The sequence below is a fragment of the Astyanax mexicanus genome, chromosome 6 (genome assembly GCF_023375975.1).
Source record: "Astyanax mexicanus isolate ESR-SI-001 chromosome 6, AstMex3_surface, whole genome shotgun sequence".
Classification (NCBI taxonomy): domain Eukaryota; kingdom Metazoa; phylum Chordata; class Actinopteri; order Characiformes; family Acestrorhamphidae; genus Astyanax; species Astyanax mexicanus.
This window is the reverse complement of record NC_064413.1, coordinates 708,859-725,828: the sequence shown is the minus strand read 5'-3', so window position 1 is coordinate 725,828 and position 16,970 is coordinate 708,859. Positions and strand designations below refer to the sequence as shown.

General features: G+C 34.2%; 1 protein-coding gene across 3 annotated transcripts; it reads left to right on the top strand.

The window, feature by feature from the left end:
* The first annotated feature begins 2,180 nt into the window (after positions 1-2,180).
* pak1ip1 (PAK1 interacting protein 1) lies at positions 2,181-7,907 on the top strand. Of its 3 annotated transcripts, none has more exons than XM_049480839.1 (10): positions 2,181-2,267; positions 3,848-4,010; positions 5,053-5,173; positions 5,272-5,346; positions 5,801-5,853; positions 5,955-6,100; positions 6,211-6,308; positions 6,442-6,538; positions 7,434-7,560; positions 7,760-7,907. In XM_049480839.1, the coding sequence occupies exons 2-10, from the start codon at positions 3,968-3,970 to the stop codon at positions 7,888-7,890; spliced, it is 891 nt and encodes a 296-aa protein (XP_049336796.1). In that variant the 5' UTR covers positions 2,181-2,267; positions 3,848-3,967; the 3' UTR covers positions 7,891-7,907. The 3 variants fall into 3 exon arrangements, with proteins under 3 accessions (XP_049336796.1, XP_007234942.3, XP_007234941.3); XM_007234880.4 differs by having other exon boundaries at positions 2,202-2,468; positions 7,437-7,560; XM_007234879.4 differs by having other exon boundaries at positions 2,202-2,468.
* Positions 7,908-16,970: the final 9,063 nt, after the last annotated feature.

Below are 16,970 nucleotides of genomic sequence, written 5' to 3'. Positions count from 1 at the left end.
CTCAAAAATTGAACTTGAACGTGTGCCCAACAGGCAAGGGCGTAGGAGCGGGCTTGATATTGGGGGGGACACATTTGCCAATATGAACCCAAGCCCACCCTATAGTTTCCTAGAACAACATTTGTGGAAATTACTTTTAATTAAAAGTAAATTATTATTATAAGGTGATTTTACAACCTAAACATGTTACTCCACATTACAGCTACTGTTGTTAGAAAAATTATGCAAGCAATGTCTGAATTATATACATATGACAAAAATTTTCAGTTATCACCTAATATTTAAAATAATATAACAGATTATTATTATTGTTATTATTATTATTATTATTATTATTATTATTATTATGTATTGGCATGTCAATTCTGTTGTATATTTACATTTTCTCCTGCACTTTTATTTTTTTCTACTGAGAGCTCTTCTTAAGATGCTGTCCTTTTATGTAAAAGAATGTAACTTTACGTTTCATAGAGACTTTTATAAACGTCAGGATAAGTGGTCTTACTGTGAAATACAAATGAACAGAAGTCACGTTACAGCAGTGTTTCTCAACCCAGTTCTTATATATTCTACTGCATATTAAAACTGTTCTGCATATTTTAGAGCTTCCTCTGGTGGATATACATGATTCATTTAGGCTCCATAGGGGGCTAAAGGATTTTAACAGGTAAACTCAGTAAATGACTGTTTATTAGCTGATCAGGTGGAAAACACTAGTTTAGGGCAGTGATCGGGGTTAAGTAACTGCTTTAAACTACCAACTTAAAGTACTGTACGAAATTCTGGCGATCATCTACATCCAGCTTCTAGATAACTAGTTAGTTAAATCAATTTTCGTTCATTATAGCTCACAGTAAGTCCTGTAATCCTAAATGAATAAACAGTTTGAAAATTAAAGTGATTAGCTGATCAGGTACAGGGAAACATTACATATATATTTTTTTTTTTTCCTTTAACCCTGACTCCCAATCTAGCTAATTCCAAAGATAAGCTTACACACTAACACAGCTGCAGTTTATTAATCAGAGTGGGTTTAATCTGTGTGCTGATTCAGAGACGTGTATTTTTAACCAGCTATCAGAAACATATCATCACAGTTGAAGTGGTTAGCCTATCGTTACCTTTATTTTAGTAAAATCTCCGTATATCCAGATCTGTTTTAAAATCAGCTGAAGCTGCTGCGTCCCGATCCCGCTGCTAAATCTCACAGCGAGGGGGCGGGGCTTCCCCAACAGCAAACTGCCTCTGCTCCGCGCGCCGCAAAACCAGCAAGCTGATTGGCTGTTTCTACTGAGAGGCGTGACTTAATACCTGAACCGGCTCCGTGATTGGTCCGGTCTGTCTCCTCATTAATAGTACAGCTGACCTGAGCGAACTGATATCATTTTTGGGGGGGACAAATCCACCTGTTTCTAATATCCCCCCCGGTTCCTACACCTATGCCAACAGGACATTAAGCAGTGTTTAGGACATGGTTGTGTATTTTTAAGAGAGTACTAACCACTGAAGACTTGACAAACAGATATACAAAGCCTACAAGATTAACCAGCATCAGAGAGATGTCAAATGTGATGCAAAATGTGGCCAAGAGGAGCCGCTTACATTCCAAAGCAAACCACTACTTCATCTGTGAAACATGGTGGTGGGGGTATCACAAGTCGGACATGAAGGACAGCCACAGGTACTGGCACACTTATTTTCATTGATTGATTTCCACATTTCTACACTAATTTATCTCAGTATTTCTACATGTATTTATTTTTCCATATTTGTAAATGTAGTTGATTCTGTATTTACATATTTCTTAATTGATTTTTTCCACATGTTTCCAATTTGTGAAGTTATTTATTACTGTATTTTAAACTCCAAAAAGGAGTGTACCTCCAAAAGTGTCACCTGTTAATAAAAAGTGATTTTTTAAATTATTATTATTATATCTGGATAGATGAGCCTGTCACAGTTACAGTAATTTGTAGCTATATGTTTTCACTGAAATATAATGGTGATAATAATATAATTGTCATTTTAAGACTGAAAGATGCGCCATTAAAAATATGCTGTATAATGTTATGGCTTAATAATGTAAATGTATCTTTTCTTTTTTTATCTAAATGTTTTATTAAAACTTTTATTGGTGGGTTTTGGTTTTGGACGCAGGACTTTTAGTTTGACATGGTTTTCAGGACGTGACCCGGATGTAGTCTGAGCAGCAGTGCTGTGGTTCCGAAGTTCGGCGCACGTGTGGAGTACAGGCTGTGCGCGTGCTGGTGTGTTAATAATAGTGTTATTACTGTTTATAGTGTTTATAGTGTAAATAGTGTAAATTGTGCGGGTGTGCGGCGGGTGTGTGCGCTTGTCGGAGGCCCGGGTTTAGCTGTTATTTCGCCGCTATGTTGGAGCCGGTGGAGGTGGTGGCTGGGAGTTATGAGCAGGTCGTGTTTGGTTACAGAGTTTTTCCTGAAGAAAAGGTAAATAATCTCAAAATTAATCTGATTTAATAATATAAACACAGTTACAGCGGATTCTTAAAGCTCAGTGCTGTTTAACTGTGTGGAGGAAGAGGCAACAGGGGCTTCTCTTTTTTAAAATTTTCAACCAACTTTAAATAAACACATTAATCAATAAATAAACAATTATAATTTATTTATAGCTAACCTACTGCATCTGGTGTAAATATGTGTGTAGTGGTGTCTGTGTGTATTTGTCTCTGTTGCTTTCTGTTCAATTTAATCACAAATTCATGTTAAAAAGTTGCTGAAGATGCATGTAAATAATAACTTAAAAACAATTAAGAACATACAAGATAGAAAAACAATACTCAGACAGTGACAGCACATGTCTTTTATTCTTTCAGAAATTCAACTCATATTCATATACCTTATTTTTATATAAAAAAAAAAGTTTATACCAAAGTTCTCACTGATAAGTTAGCATTAAATATATAAATAAATAAAATGTCTAACAGTAGAAATACTCAAATTAAAACATTTAGGTAATTACTTCTTAATCTATGCTGTAACCAGTTCTTTTAGAAAAATGTAAATAATGATTGGATAAATATTTCTAATGACTTCGAGAATAATAACATTAAAAAAATAAGATATAAATAAATACTCTTCTCTGTGTAAAATGATAAAGTATTTTTTAACATACAATAATAGTAAATTGAATAAATTGTAAATGTAAATTCCACCCAAAGTTCTACATAATTTAAGTGTTTGTTTTTTTTTCAATTGCCTATTAATTATTACCATAATAAAGCCAGTGGCAACAATAATAGACCATTTTTTTACACGAATAGACAGCATATTTTGTAAAGCTATATGTAAAAAAAAATGTAAATAAAAAAAAAGGTGTGATGCAAAGGATTAATTCTAAAATTGCCCATTAAATCTGTTCTTCATGAATTTTTATTTATTTATTTTCACAATTCTATGTTTTTGTTTTTTCATTGTTTTTTATATAGTTAAAAACATATTTGTTTGGTTCTGTATGTGTACATTTTAAAAGATTGTAATTATACAGGTGAATATCACACAGTTAACTGTCGCTTTTCTTAAAAGAATATGGGCTCTTTCCAGTCTTTCTGATATTTTGTTTTTTTAAAGCCGTATATTCAAATAAATACAAAATAAACCATAACCTATATAGTCGCATCAATCAGTAACAAAACACAAAAACACAAAACCTGAGGTTCATGTTCATAAATTGTACGTTTGCTATATATTTTTTTTACTGTGATTATTTACCAAATTGGTGCAGGTTTATCAATCACAGTTTTCACTTTGGAAAAGCTTCAATATGAATTCCTGATGAAAGATGGTTCATGATGTATTTTCTCCTGCAGGACTGGACAGTAAAGCCTGTGTTTACTCATCATGCTCACACAGCCTCGCTCTCCACAGTAGCAGCCAGTAAACAGTTCATCGCTACAGGAAGCAAAGATGAGACCATTCAGCTCTACGACATGACCAGCAAAACCGAGCACGGATCCCTGCTGCACCATGAGGGTATTTACTCTGAATTTATATCACATGATTAAAATGAACTCAAGACAAAACAAGCTTATTTGGACATTCTAAAGCAGTGTTAATAATTAGGGATGTCGCTGGTCTGTTCTATGATCGAAAATTGGGGTCGATCACATATATTTTTAAAAGATCAGAATCTAGCAGAAAAGAGCCGGATTACTGATTTATCAAAAATGTAAATATAATGATGTGTTATTGCTCCACGAGTTCACTATAGACTCTTCTGCACTCGCGCTCACGCTTTGAGAATAGTACTTACGTTTATCAGTTTATCCATGCATTATTTTTCTCCAAACTTGCAACACACTGTCACTGTGCTAAAAAAAACTCTCTAGTGTGCTCGCTTTTACTCTTTATCTCTCTCTCTATCTCTCTCCCTCTCCCTCTCTTTCTCTTTCATTCACTGTCACTTCTCTTTCGCTCTCCTTTCGCTCTCTCTCTCACACCTCTTTCCTAGTTGGATTATATATATTATATATATTATCATAATATTGCATAATATTTATATATATGATATATAACAGTAAAAGTGTAGTCTATTTAAGGCTACTAAATAAGGCTATTTAGTACTTGTTTATTTAGTAAATTGGTTGTTTTGATTTCTTTGTTTGACTAATAAAAAATATATATTAAAATTAGACTTTTTTTTTGCATATTTGAAAATGTGAACATTTAATCTTAATTTGAAAAGTATTGAGAGATGGATGTAATAAAATAACTAAGGAGGAAAAACACCAAACAACAGGTTAGAACACCAAAACATTTATTGCAACTTAAAGTGTCTACAATTAGAAACCAGTGCAGCTTTAGATGATTAGAAAGAAATGTTGGAACCAGAAAAGCAACATTAATGGTTTGAGCTAGTTTTCCTCATAATTAGTGTTACATAAATAAAGTCTGTATTTTCTTTATCCTCTTATGAGAAAAACAGCTATACCATTTATATTGTATTTTTTAAATACATATTTGTGTTTTAAATAAAAGATATGAATTATTTAGGTTGTATCCATCTGTTTTGCAGGTACTGTCTCATGTCTGGAGTTTTATGGAACGTCTCATTTGCTGAGTGGTGGGGAAGATGGTCTTCTGTGTGTGTGGAGCACAAAAACATGGGAATGTTTAAAAACAATCAAAGCACACAAGTAATAATAATAATAATTTATAATGAGCTTTATAAATTATACATATAATAAGATATATAAAATAAGACTGAGAGTTTGTTTGTGTGTTTGTTTAATAGGGGTCACGTTTCTTCTATGTCTGTTCACCCCTCCGGAAAACTTGCACTGTCTGTAGGAACAGACAAGAAATTGAGGTATGGAATAAATATTATGTAAATCTTTGTTTTTTTTTTGTTTTTTTGCAGAAAATGAGAAATGGCTGAAATAACAAAAAAGATGCAGAGCTTTCAGACCTCAAATAATACAAAGAAAACAACAAGTTCATATTCATAAAGTTTTAAGAGTCCAGAAATAATCAATATTTGGTGGAATAATCCTGTTTTTTAATCACAGTTTTTTCATGTATCTTGGCATCATGTTCTCCTCCACCAGTCTTACACACTGCTTTTGGATAACTTTATGCTGCTTTACTCCTGGTGTAAAAATTCAAGCAGTTCAGTTTGGTGGTTTGATGGTTTGTGATCATCCATCTTCCTCTTGATTATATTCCAGAGGTTTTTAATTTGGTAAAATTCAGAGCTGTATAAGTTTCACAAAACAAATTCACACAAAAATACAGTAATATAATTATTCTGTCTTCTTGTGTAGGACGTGGAATCTAATTGATGGAAGATCAGCCTTCTGCAAGATTATTAAAGAAAGTAAGACTTTTTTATAAGCTCCTTTTTTAATCATGTTCATTTGTATCATGTCCTTTGGACTTTTTACTGATTACTGATTTTCTGTATTTTTTTATTATAAGATGCACACCTCGTGCGGTGGTCACCAGAAGGGGATAAATATGCTGTTGCTGTTAATGATAAATTGGACGTCTACAGCCTGGAGTCTGCGAGCATCATCTCCACTCTCACCTATCGAAAGAGGATTTCATCCATCAAATTCTTAAATGTAGGTATAAAAGCAGAAATGTAGGAATTGGCAGGAAAAGTAAAATGCAAAAAAAAATCATAAAAACGTGCTTAAAATACTGTTGCTTCTTTGCTCCTTGTATTTTTCAGAATACACTGCTGGCTGTGGCAGGAGATGATGAGAATGTGCAGATTTATGATCTGGACTCTGAAAAATGTATCTGTGAGTTTAAAGCTCATGAAATCAGGTGCGTCGCTGTTAGCTTTTATTTTTTATGGACTTTGGTACTCATAAATAAATATCAGCTGTTGCTAAGTATTGATTATTACCAATGTTGCATTGATTTTGTTTAAGTGCATTATTGTATATTTTGTTTGTAGAGTAAAAGCAGTGGAGAGCTTGATGATGGGCGAGTTGTGTGTGATTATCACAGCATCTAATGATGGATTCATCAAGCTGTGGAAGTTCAATATGGAGGTAAGTGATGCATACTGAATGAGTTGAAAAGCTTTTAAAAATATGCGTGTGATGTTGAACATATGAACTTGTTCTGAATTGAAGAAAAAAATAAAATAAATAAATTTTAAGTAAAAAAAATGTTGGCATAAACACCATACTGCTCCTAAACGAACTGCAATCCTGTGCATTGTAATTTGCTTTTGAACATTCACAGCACAGCCACACAGTGGAATACAATGAGGTTGAGCTGACTTAAAGCCTTTCAAAAAGGCTTGTGTGCAATTCTGACACTAATTCTGCATTTATTTTTAAAAATGTAATTTTTTGTGTATTGTTTTTTAATAAACATATCAAGTGCAGTGAAATGTAGTACATTAATGGTTTGCATTCCATTTAGGCACTTATTCTTTTGTATTATGTTAGTGTGGAAAATCAATGCATCTTGTGGTTTGCATTTACATTTTTACACAGTTGTTAGTGTTTGCTTTTTGAATTTGGCAATAATTCCTCTTTATAGTAAACAGAGCAGCATTACTGCTGTAAGGGTTTGCAATATGATGGCTTTTTGTTTAGCTTGCCTCGTTTCACTGTGTTAACTGCAGTTGTTTACTGCTTAAGATTATACTACATTTGACATTTAATAGTTATAACATTTTAAAAAACATATTTTACTTGCTTTTTTAAGTTTTGAGAAAAGGAACATATAAAAATCACATCAAATCCAATCAAACCAAATCGCATAGTCATATATTTGGAAATATTAAACTTTAAAATATTGTTGACTTATAATAATAATAATCGTTATAAGATAGATAAGATATCAAACCTTGTCACACTCCTATTGGTAGATGACTGATTATTAACATATTCATTTTCTTTGTGCCGTACCTTTTTTTTTTTCTGTTTCCTCTAGAAGCCGGAGGTGTGTCTGCTGGGCCAGGTGAACACCACAGCTCGTCTCACCTGTCTGTCAGTGTGGAGACCAAACCCAGCGAAAGAGCCCTCAGCGGAGAAAACAGCAGAGCCAGAAACCACAGCGTGTACGTAAATCAGGAGATTTATAACAAGTACATATAAGTACATAAGTACATAAATTACATTTTGACAGCTTTTAAAAAGAAATCAAATAATCAAACAGTTTCATAATTCCAGAATAAGAAAAAGGATGTACGGCTGTTTATTTATTTATTTATTTATTTATTTATTTATTCATTCATTCATTTATTCATTCTCTTCCAGCAACTAATAAGGAGGAGCCTCTGCTGAGCCCCAGCAACAAAAGGGTGAGGATCGCTCCTGACCAAGTGATATTAGAGGAAGACGTCTCAAAGAAACAAACTAAAAAGAAGAAAAAGCAGAAAGTGCAATAAATAAGAACTTTTATGAACTGCTGGTTAATTATTTTTCTTTTTTAGGCGTTTGCAAAAATAATAAAGGTTTACAAAATTACAAATTTTACGTAAGGACCAGTTTGCCAAAAGCATTGTAATCGAGTGTTAATCGATTATTTGAATTGAAGTTTCCTGTATATATAAAACATCTTTGATGCTTACAGAATTGTGGGCTGTTTATTGCTAATTAGAATAAGCAGAAAAAAATGTAAACTCTGCCATTACTTTGTTTAAAACCGAGCGTTTAAAACCTAATCACATCAGATTATTTGATCATTTTCAGTACATTTTGGGTATTTTTTTATTTAACTGTTTTACAGTTGCAGGAGATCAGTGCTAGAAATTAGACATGAAAGGGTGATATTGAAATTGAAAGTGTTTACAATTGTGTTTTGGCAGTGTTTGCTATTTATAAAAATAAAATAATGTAAATATCTCAATACAGTACTAAAACGGTATAATGTCAAAAACCTAAAACATCAGAAATTAATGAAATAATAGAATTATAGAACTATGTTTAAAAATAATTTAAAAATAACAGAAAAGATTAACAATGTGATGTTTTAGGTAAGAACATTATATAACTTTTATATATAATTCTTGTTCTTGGAAATGTTAGCTGCATTGAAAAATGCCCTTAGTGTACTTCCTAATCAAAATTAAAGTTGATTGGCTGATTGATTTTGATTAATAGGTTGGTTAATAATTTATGGATTTTTTTTATGTTATCTTTGATCTATCTGAGAGAAGAGGCCCCTCCCAATCAGAAAATCATCAGCTCCGCCCAGAGGTCAAAGTTCAAGAAAAGAACCGAGTCACTGTTCAGTGTTTCGATTCACTTGATCTCAGAAAGGTAGAGGAAACTGGAAAATAAGGCATTTAAACTTTAAGAATTCGCTAGTATTTGGTGAATCTGTGTTTTGGACACTTTGAGGGGCTTGTCCGGTGTGTTGAGTGAGTTCAAGTGTGAAAATCGACTCAGTTGATCGAGTGAATCGGTTCACCTGTGCAGATTCGAATCAATCGAAGCCCACGCGCTGGCCTCGCGCTCACACAGCGCGGGAAAACTGAGAGGACGCGGAGTTCTCCTCAGACGCTGGATTTTTTACCTCAGAACGCGAGTTTTTGATGAAAACTGAGAAATAAAGCAGTAAATCTCAGCGAAGAGCGACGACCCTCCTGTTTTTTTTTTTTTTTTTACAAACGGTAAGGTGTATTTTTAACTCTTTCTAACTCTTGGAACTTGTAAAATGTGAAATTAGGCAAAACTGCTGCGTACCAATATTGAACTTATCGTTACCTAGCATTAGCTAGCTACATGAGAAGAGTTTCTTATCTAATGTGAAATGGAACTCATTTTATTGATTTCGCGAGTAAGTTATAAAACTTTGAGATAATAGAAAGCTCTAAAAATACGTTAATTAGCTAATTAAGCATTCTGAAAATCAATGTGCCTATCTAAACCGTGCATTACGGTAACCGCGTGCACCGCTGAGCTGGAGGAGACGCTGCTCACGCTTTTCGTGCAGATTATTCAATTTTACAGCTAAATAAACATCATTTAGTCAGCTCTTTTCAACTAATATACACCAGAAAGATTATACAATATTCTATCTGTGTACTAACAGTGTAACATTCTGGAAATGTTTGGAGTCCTATAAAATAAGCTAAACAAATGAGTATCAAATGAAGTCTTGAACAAACTTGCAATAGTATTAACCTATATTATGTCATTATGTCAAACAAGTATCTTTATTTTTGACGATTTTTAGTTTTCTCCATATTTTAATAATACACAAAAACCTTTACACTCTCTCCAAATTTCTTAAAAAATGAACCAATAGAAGTTCTTTAAAATGAACTTGCCTTCATTTTTTTTTACTTCCATTTAAAATTAAGAAGGTTTTATCTTTTTCCTCTAAATTGGCTGTTTTGGAGATGCATGTTGTCCTTTGGACAGTGACAATATATGTTTCCAGTAATAATACTGAAAGGTAAGATGAGTTTAAAGTCCTACTAAACATGAAAATCAAAGGGTTTTCATATCACACCACTAAATTCGTAAATATCTAATTTTCTTGTTTCAACGTATAATTAACAAGTGATATTACGGTAGTATTTTGCAGTAATGAGATGCCAAATTTAGGAAAACTGTTTGGTTTTGCCAAAAGCAGATTTTAAAGTTATTTGGAGAAATGTTATCAAATGACATATTTAAAACAATTCAATTGAATTACACATGTAAGTATGAAGTTATATTACTGTATTAAACTTAGGAAAAGTGTCTATGCGGTATAGTTTAATTTAGTTAGATTCCTTTGGTCAACTGTTATCAAATGACAATTAAATCCTTGAAGAACACATTTCATAGAATTACTCCTGTAAGCACCAACTAATAGTACTGTATTATTTTGGAGTAATAGGAGGTCATACCTAGGAAAAATGTTTATTTGGTTTTGCCAAATGTCCTTTGGTTAACTTTTATCGTATGACACAATTTAATCCTTGAATAACACGTTCAATAGAATTACTCATAATTTTGAAGGTATCACAGTATCATTTCAGAGTAATAAGAAGTCAAACTTGTTTATTAGGTTTTCCCAAAACTAGATTTTGGAGTCATATAAAACCAAAAAAATCAAACCGTAATCAAACTGAAACCATGAAATCCTAGAAAACCACATTTGGCAAGTGATTTTACCTTATCATTTTGGAGTTATGGGATACCATACATAAGACACGTTCATATATTTTTGATAACCTTATTGATTTTTTGGGATTTTATAGTACTCCAAAATCTGGTTTATGCAAAACCAAATAGACATTTGTTTTCTAGGTTTGTAAACCCATTACTACAACATGTACTGTAATATCCCTTGATAACTAAATCACTAATTCTATAGATGGTGTTTTTCAAGGATTTTATGGTGTTACTTTATAACCCTCTATTTTATTGGACTCCATGTTGTTTTATGCAAAACCGAATAGACATTTTTTGTAGGTTTGGTATTTCCTTACTCCCAAATAATACAGTATACCTTGAATACATGAGAATGAGAATTTATGAATATGAATGTGAATATTTATGAATATGTGATCCGATAACCCTTTGATTTTCATGTCTTATAGCTCTTTAAACTCATCTTTCAGTATTACTACTTGAAACATATATATAATGAATACTATTGAAAGTGTTTTTCAAGACTTCAGTTGAGTCATTTGATAATTCTTTGATTAGATTATTTAATAGGACTCCAAACATTTCCAGAATGTTACACTGTTCTACTACATGTAGTAGTGTTAGAGGTTAAATCATGTGTATTAACGTGTGTATACACAGTGCCTTGCAAAATTAAAAGTTAATAGTCTAGATGGAAACAGGGGTCCACGAGCACATAGTGGATTTTTTTTCGCCACCTGTTTTTTCTTAATCTTTAAAGTGTCTATTTTAAGATTCTGACAGGTAACAGGATGAAATAATGTCCCATGATATTTATTTTTAACCCTTTAATGCATCTATGCTAATTCCGAACCGGAAAAAAAATATGAAGAAAATGGCATAGCTCCTTGAGTTAACAACCTATACAGACAAATGAGCACACTTTTCCATACAATTCTGGGCCAAGGAATTTAACTGAATGGTTATTTTTAAGTTTTTTACACATTTTGACTTGATTTTGGGACAAAAATATAAAAAAAATAGCAAAAAATGTAAAATTGCCTGTATGTTTTCACATTACACTAAAATCATGTGCATTAAATAAAAACATCTTGGGGGTTTTCTTAAACGTTGAAGTGTCTACTTTAAGATTATGACAAGTAATAGGACAAAAAATGTCCTGTGAGGCTTATTTTTAACCCTTTACTTCACCTATCCCAATTTCGAACCTGAAAAAAAAATTAATTATTTGCCATAGCTCTTTAAGTTAACAACCTATACAGACAAATGAGCACACTTTTCCATACAATTCTGGACCAAGGAATTTAACGGAATGGTTATTTTTAAGTTTTTTACACATTTTGACTTAATTCTGGGACAAAAATATCAAAAATTAGCAGAAAATGTTAATTTGCCTGTATGTTTTCACATTATACTAAATTCCTGCACACTAAAGATTTTTCTTAATCCTTAAAGTGTCTTCTTTAAGATTCGGACAGGTAACAGGACAAAAAAAATGTCCTGTGGGGCTTATTTTTAACTTTTTACTACATCTATCCCAATGCCGAACCTGAAAAATAATCAAGAAATTGGCATAGCTCCTTCAGTTAAAAACCTATACAGATAAATGAGCACACTTTTCCATACAATTCTGGGCCAAGGAATTCAATAAAATGGTTATTTTTTAAGTTTTTGACACATTTTGACATAATTCTGGGACAAAGAGATTTTAAAAAATAGCAGAAAATGTTAAGGTCGCCTGTATGTTTTCACATTATACTAAAATTCTGTGCACTGGATAAAAACATCTTGAGATTTTTCTTAATCCTTGAAGTGTCTACTTTAAGATTCTGACAGGTAACAGGACAAAAATGTCCTGTGGGGCTTATTTTTAACCCTTTACTACACCTATCCCAAATCCGAACCTAAAAAAATATGTAGAAATTGGCATAGATCCTTCAGTTAAAACCTATAAAGACAAATGAGCACACTTTTCCATACAATACAATGAATTCCATAGAATGGTTATTTTGAAGTTTTTGACACACTTTGACTCAATTCTGGGACAAAAAGATAAAACAAATAGCAGAAAATGTTATGGTCGCTTGTATGTTTTTTACATTATACATTATATTCACATTATGAAAAGTCTACTTTTAGATCCTGACAGGTACTAGGATGAAAAATGTAATAAGCTGCAGAACTAATTGATGATAAAAATCCAACAATGTACTAAAATAAAGTTTTAGTATAGTGTGGTACTAATAATTTTAATCCTCATTATCACCATTGAAGAGATCATCAAAGTCTATCTTTTAAATCTCTGTCCCTTCCTCCTGATCATCTGTCCCCTCTCCAATCAATCCTGTCTCTTCTGCTCTTGCAAAAATGTCAAGAGAAAGAGCGAAGATGGGGCAAACTGACCAGACCGGCTCCAACACCCCCTCTTCCATTGTCTTCTCCCAACCTATACCCTGATCGTAAGGGTTTGGCCTTTCAGATTTTGGCTGATCTGTCCTTTTTTAGCAGGAAACCCTGTAGTTTACTCTGTCTACTTTAAAACTTGCATCCAGGACTCTGTTAACACCCACCATCTTTTGCAGCATCTTGGTTCTCACAGCATCAATGGAGGTCAGTTGGCCAATGGACATACATAACATCATCTCCTGTTGGAGCTCATTGCTGTCCTGCCACAATGTACCAAGCTGCAGCTTCTTCAAGGGAGCTACTTTGCTCTTAAAAGAACACTGGTGCAGCATAGTATCCCAGAAGCGTGCTCCAGTGTTTAGATCCCGGAGCTCCAGCTAGCTCAGACACATTCACTAGCTTACTATGCAAGCCAGTTCCGTGGTCAAGAAACATGGTAAGGTTGACACTGCTGACATGGTAAAGGAGGTTCAGTAATATGTTGATGTTCGGGGTCCTCATCACACTGGACTTGTACCCCTTGTACCACGGGCTTGGTTGAGGTACAGGACAACACGGGTGTCTGTCTCCTCCTGGTTTGACTGCAGGGCGTGGATCTCTGAACCCTGAACCCTTAACAAAATGTACAATTTTTAACACATACCTGTATATTAAAGACTCTACAATTCTAGCGCTCCATTCAAATGTTTTTATAGCATTGGATATGTGATGACTAATGTTAAGCACAGATAAATATAGTCAACTTACTTGGACATTTGTTAAAGTTAGGCAATTGGATCTCATATACCCATACCACTGCCCTCACTTCTCTAGCCCAGATGCTGCCTCATTGCTCCCCCCAGACCTTGAGAAGCAGATCACATAGCTGCTTCTTATTTACCTCATTACTAAGAAAGCATTTAAAGTCACAAGATGTGTGGGTGTATGGGCCACCAATTATGACTTTCTCAGTGGCGCCTCATCTGACCCTCTCCTGGGCTTTAACAGAGTCTGGCTGGTAGCAATCCGTGGAGATTAAGTCCTGCTTGAGAATCAAATGGTTTAAGAGCTCCATACAAATCTCTCCACAGGTTGGTTGAAGGTTAGTCATCATATGTAAAAGAACATTGACATCTAGTATGAAGAGTAAGTAATCCTTAGGGTAGGTGACCTCCTCATCTCTATCTTGAAGGAGACAGTGGCCTTGATTGCTTTGTGCGCACACATTAGTGCCAAAATACTTCAGAAAACTTCATGAAAGTTTCCTCCATGATCTTGTCCAGTACTGAGAGAGCCCCTGGAATTAAAGATAGCCCCTAGCTTGATGTAGGTGGGAGAGGTCAATGTTGGCAAGAAATGCCGCAAACCATCTGTATGGATATGGCTTTAAGCCAGCTTTACATAGTGGCAGGTCAGCAATGAGCTCCAACAGGAGATAATATTATTTATGTCCATGGTCAACTGACCTCCCTTGATGCTGGAAACTTTCATGAAGTTTGTGAAGTCTTCTGGCACTAAGCAATCAAGGCCACCATTAAGGCAGCATCTGGGCTAGAGAAGTGAGGGCAGTGGTATGGGTATATGAGATCCAATTGCCTAACTTCAACAAATGTCCAAGTAAGTTGAAAAAGGCTCAGACCATAGTTATCGGTGCTTAACATTAGCTTTCATCACATATCCAATGCTATAAAAACATTTGAATGGAATGCTAGAATTGTAGAGTCTTTAATATACAGGTAGCCTATGTGTTAAAAATTGTACATTTTGTTAAGGGTTCAGAGATCCACGCCCTGCAGTCAAACCAGGAGGAGACAGACAACTGTGTTGTCCTGTACCTCCACCAAGCTGTAAAGTGGTGGTACAAGTCCAGTGTGATGAGGACCCCGAACATCAACATATTACTGAACCTCCTTTACCATGTCAGCAGTGCCAACCATGTTTCTTGACCACGGAACTGGCTTGCATAGTAAGCTAGTTAATGTGTCTGAGCTAGCTGAATCTCTGGGATCTAAACACTGGAGCACGCTTCTGGGATACTACGCTGCACCAGTGTTCTTTTAAGAGCAAAGGCGAAGTAGCTCCCTTGAAGAAGCTGCAGCTTGGTACATTGTGGCAGGACAGCAATGAGCTCCAACAGGAGATGATGTTATGTATGTCCATTGGCCAACTGACCTTCATTGATGCTGTGAGAACCAAGATGCTGCAAAAGATGGTGGGTGTTAACAGAGCCCTGGATGCAAGTTTTAAAGTAGACAGAGTAAACTACAGGGTTTCCTGCTAAAAAAGGACAGATCAGCCAAAATCTGAAAGGCCAAACCCTTACGATCAGGGTATAGGTTGGGAGAAGACAATGGAGGAGGGGGTGTTGGAGCCGGTCTGGTCAGTTTGCCCCATCTTCGCTCTTTCTCTTGACATTTTTGCAAGAGCAGAAGAGACAGGATTGATTGGAGAGGGGACAGATGATCAGGAGGAAGGGACAGAGATTTAAAAGATAGACTTTGATGATCTCTTCAATGGTGATAATGAGGATTAAAATTATTAGTACCACACTATACTAAAACTTTATTTTAGTACATTGTTGGATTTTTATCATCAATTAGTTCTGCAGCTTATTACATTTTTCATCCTAGTACCTGTCAGGATCTAAAAGTAGACTTTTCATAATGTGAATATAATGTATAATGTAAAAAACATACAAGCGACCATAACATTTTCTGCTATTTGTTTTATCTTTTTGTCCCAGAATTGAGTCAAAGTGTGTCAAAAACTTCAAAATAACCATTCTATGGAATTCATTGGCCCAGAATTGTATGGGAAAGTGTGCTCATTTGACTGTATAGGTTTTTAACTGAAGGAGCTATGCCAATTTCTACTTTTTTTTTTAGGTTCGGATTTGGGATAGGTGTAGTAAAGGGTTAAAAATAAGCCCCACAGGACATTTTTTGTCCTGTTACCTGTCAGAATCTTAAAGTAGACACTTCAAGGATTAAGAAAAATCTCAGGATGTTTTTATTTAGTGTGCAGGAATTTAGTATAATGTGAAAACATACAGGCAAATTAACATTTTTCTGCTAATTTTTGATATTTTTGTCCCAGAATTAAGTCAAAATGTGTAAAAAACTTAAAAATAACCATTCCGTTAAATTCCTTGGTCCAGAATTGTATGGAAAAGTGTGCTCATTTGTCTGTATAGGCTGTTAACTTAAAGAGCTATGGCAAATAATTAAATATTTTTTTCAGGTTCGAAATTGGGATAGGTGAAGTAAAGGGTTAAAAATAAGCCCCACAGGACATTTTTTGTCCTATTACTTGTCATAATCTTAAAGTAGACACTTCAACGTTTAAGAAAACCCCCAAGATGTTTTTATTTAATGCACATGATTTTAGTGTAATGTGAAAACATACAGGCAAATTTACATTTTTTTGCTATTTTTTTTATATTTTTGTCCCAAAATCAAGTCAAAATGTGTAAAAAACTTAAAAATAACCATTCAGTTAAATTCCTTGGCCCAGAATTGTATGGAAAAGTGTGCTCATTTGTCTGTATAGGTTGTTAACTCAAGGAGCTATGCCATTTTCTTCATATTTTTTTTCCGGTTCGGAATTAGCATAGATGCATTAAAGGGTTAAAAATAAATATCATGGGACATTATTTCATCCTGTTACCTGTCAGAATCTTAAAATAGACACTTTAAAGATTAAGAAAAAACAGGTGGCGAAAAAAAATCCACTATGTGCTCGTGGACCCCTGTTTCCATCTAGACTATAAGGGTTTGAATACTTTTTCTCTTTGTCCCTGACCCTAAGTGCCCAATGCATGGTCCGGTAGACTGTTGTTTCCAGCTTAGGGTATGCTGTGCGTGATTGGCTGCCGTTTCAGGCTGGTGTTTGTTGGTTAAATGCTAGGTGTAAAGGTTTGTGTAGAGTGTTTATAGTAAAAAGTGTCCATGGGTTCCTTGAAAGGCTATGTATGTATTTTCTTCATTTAAATAGG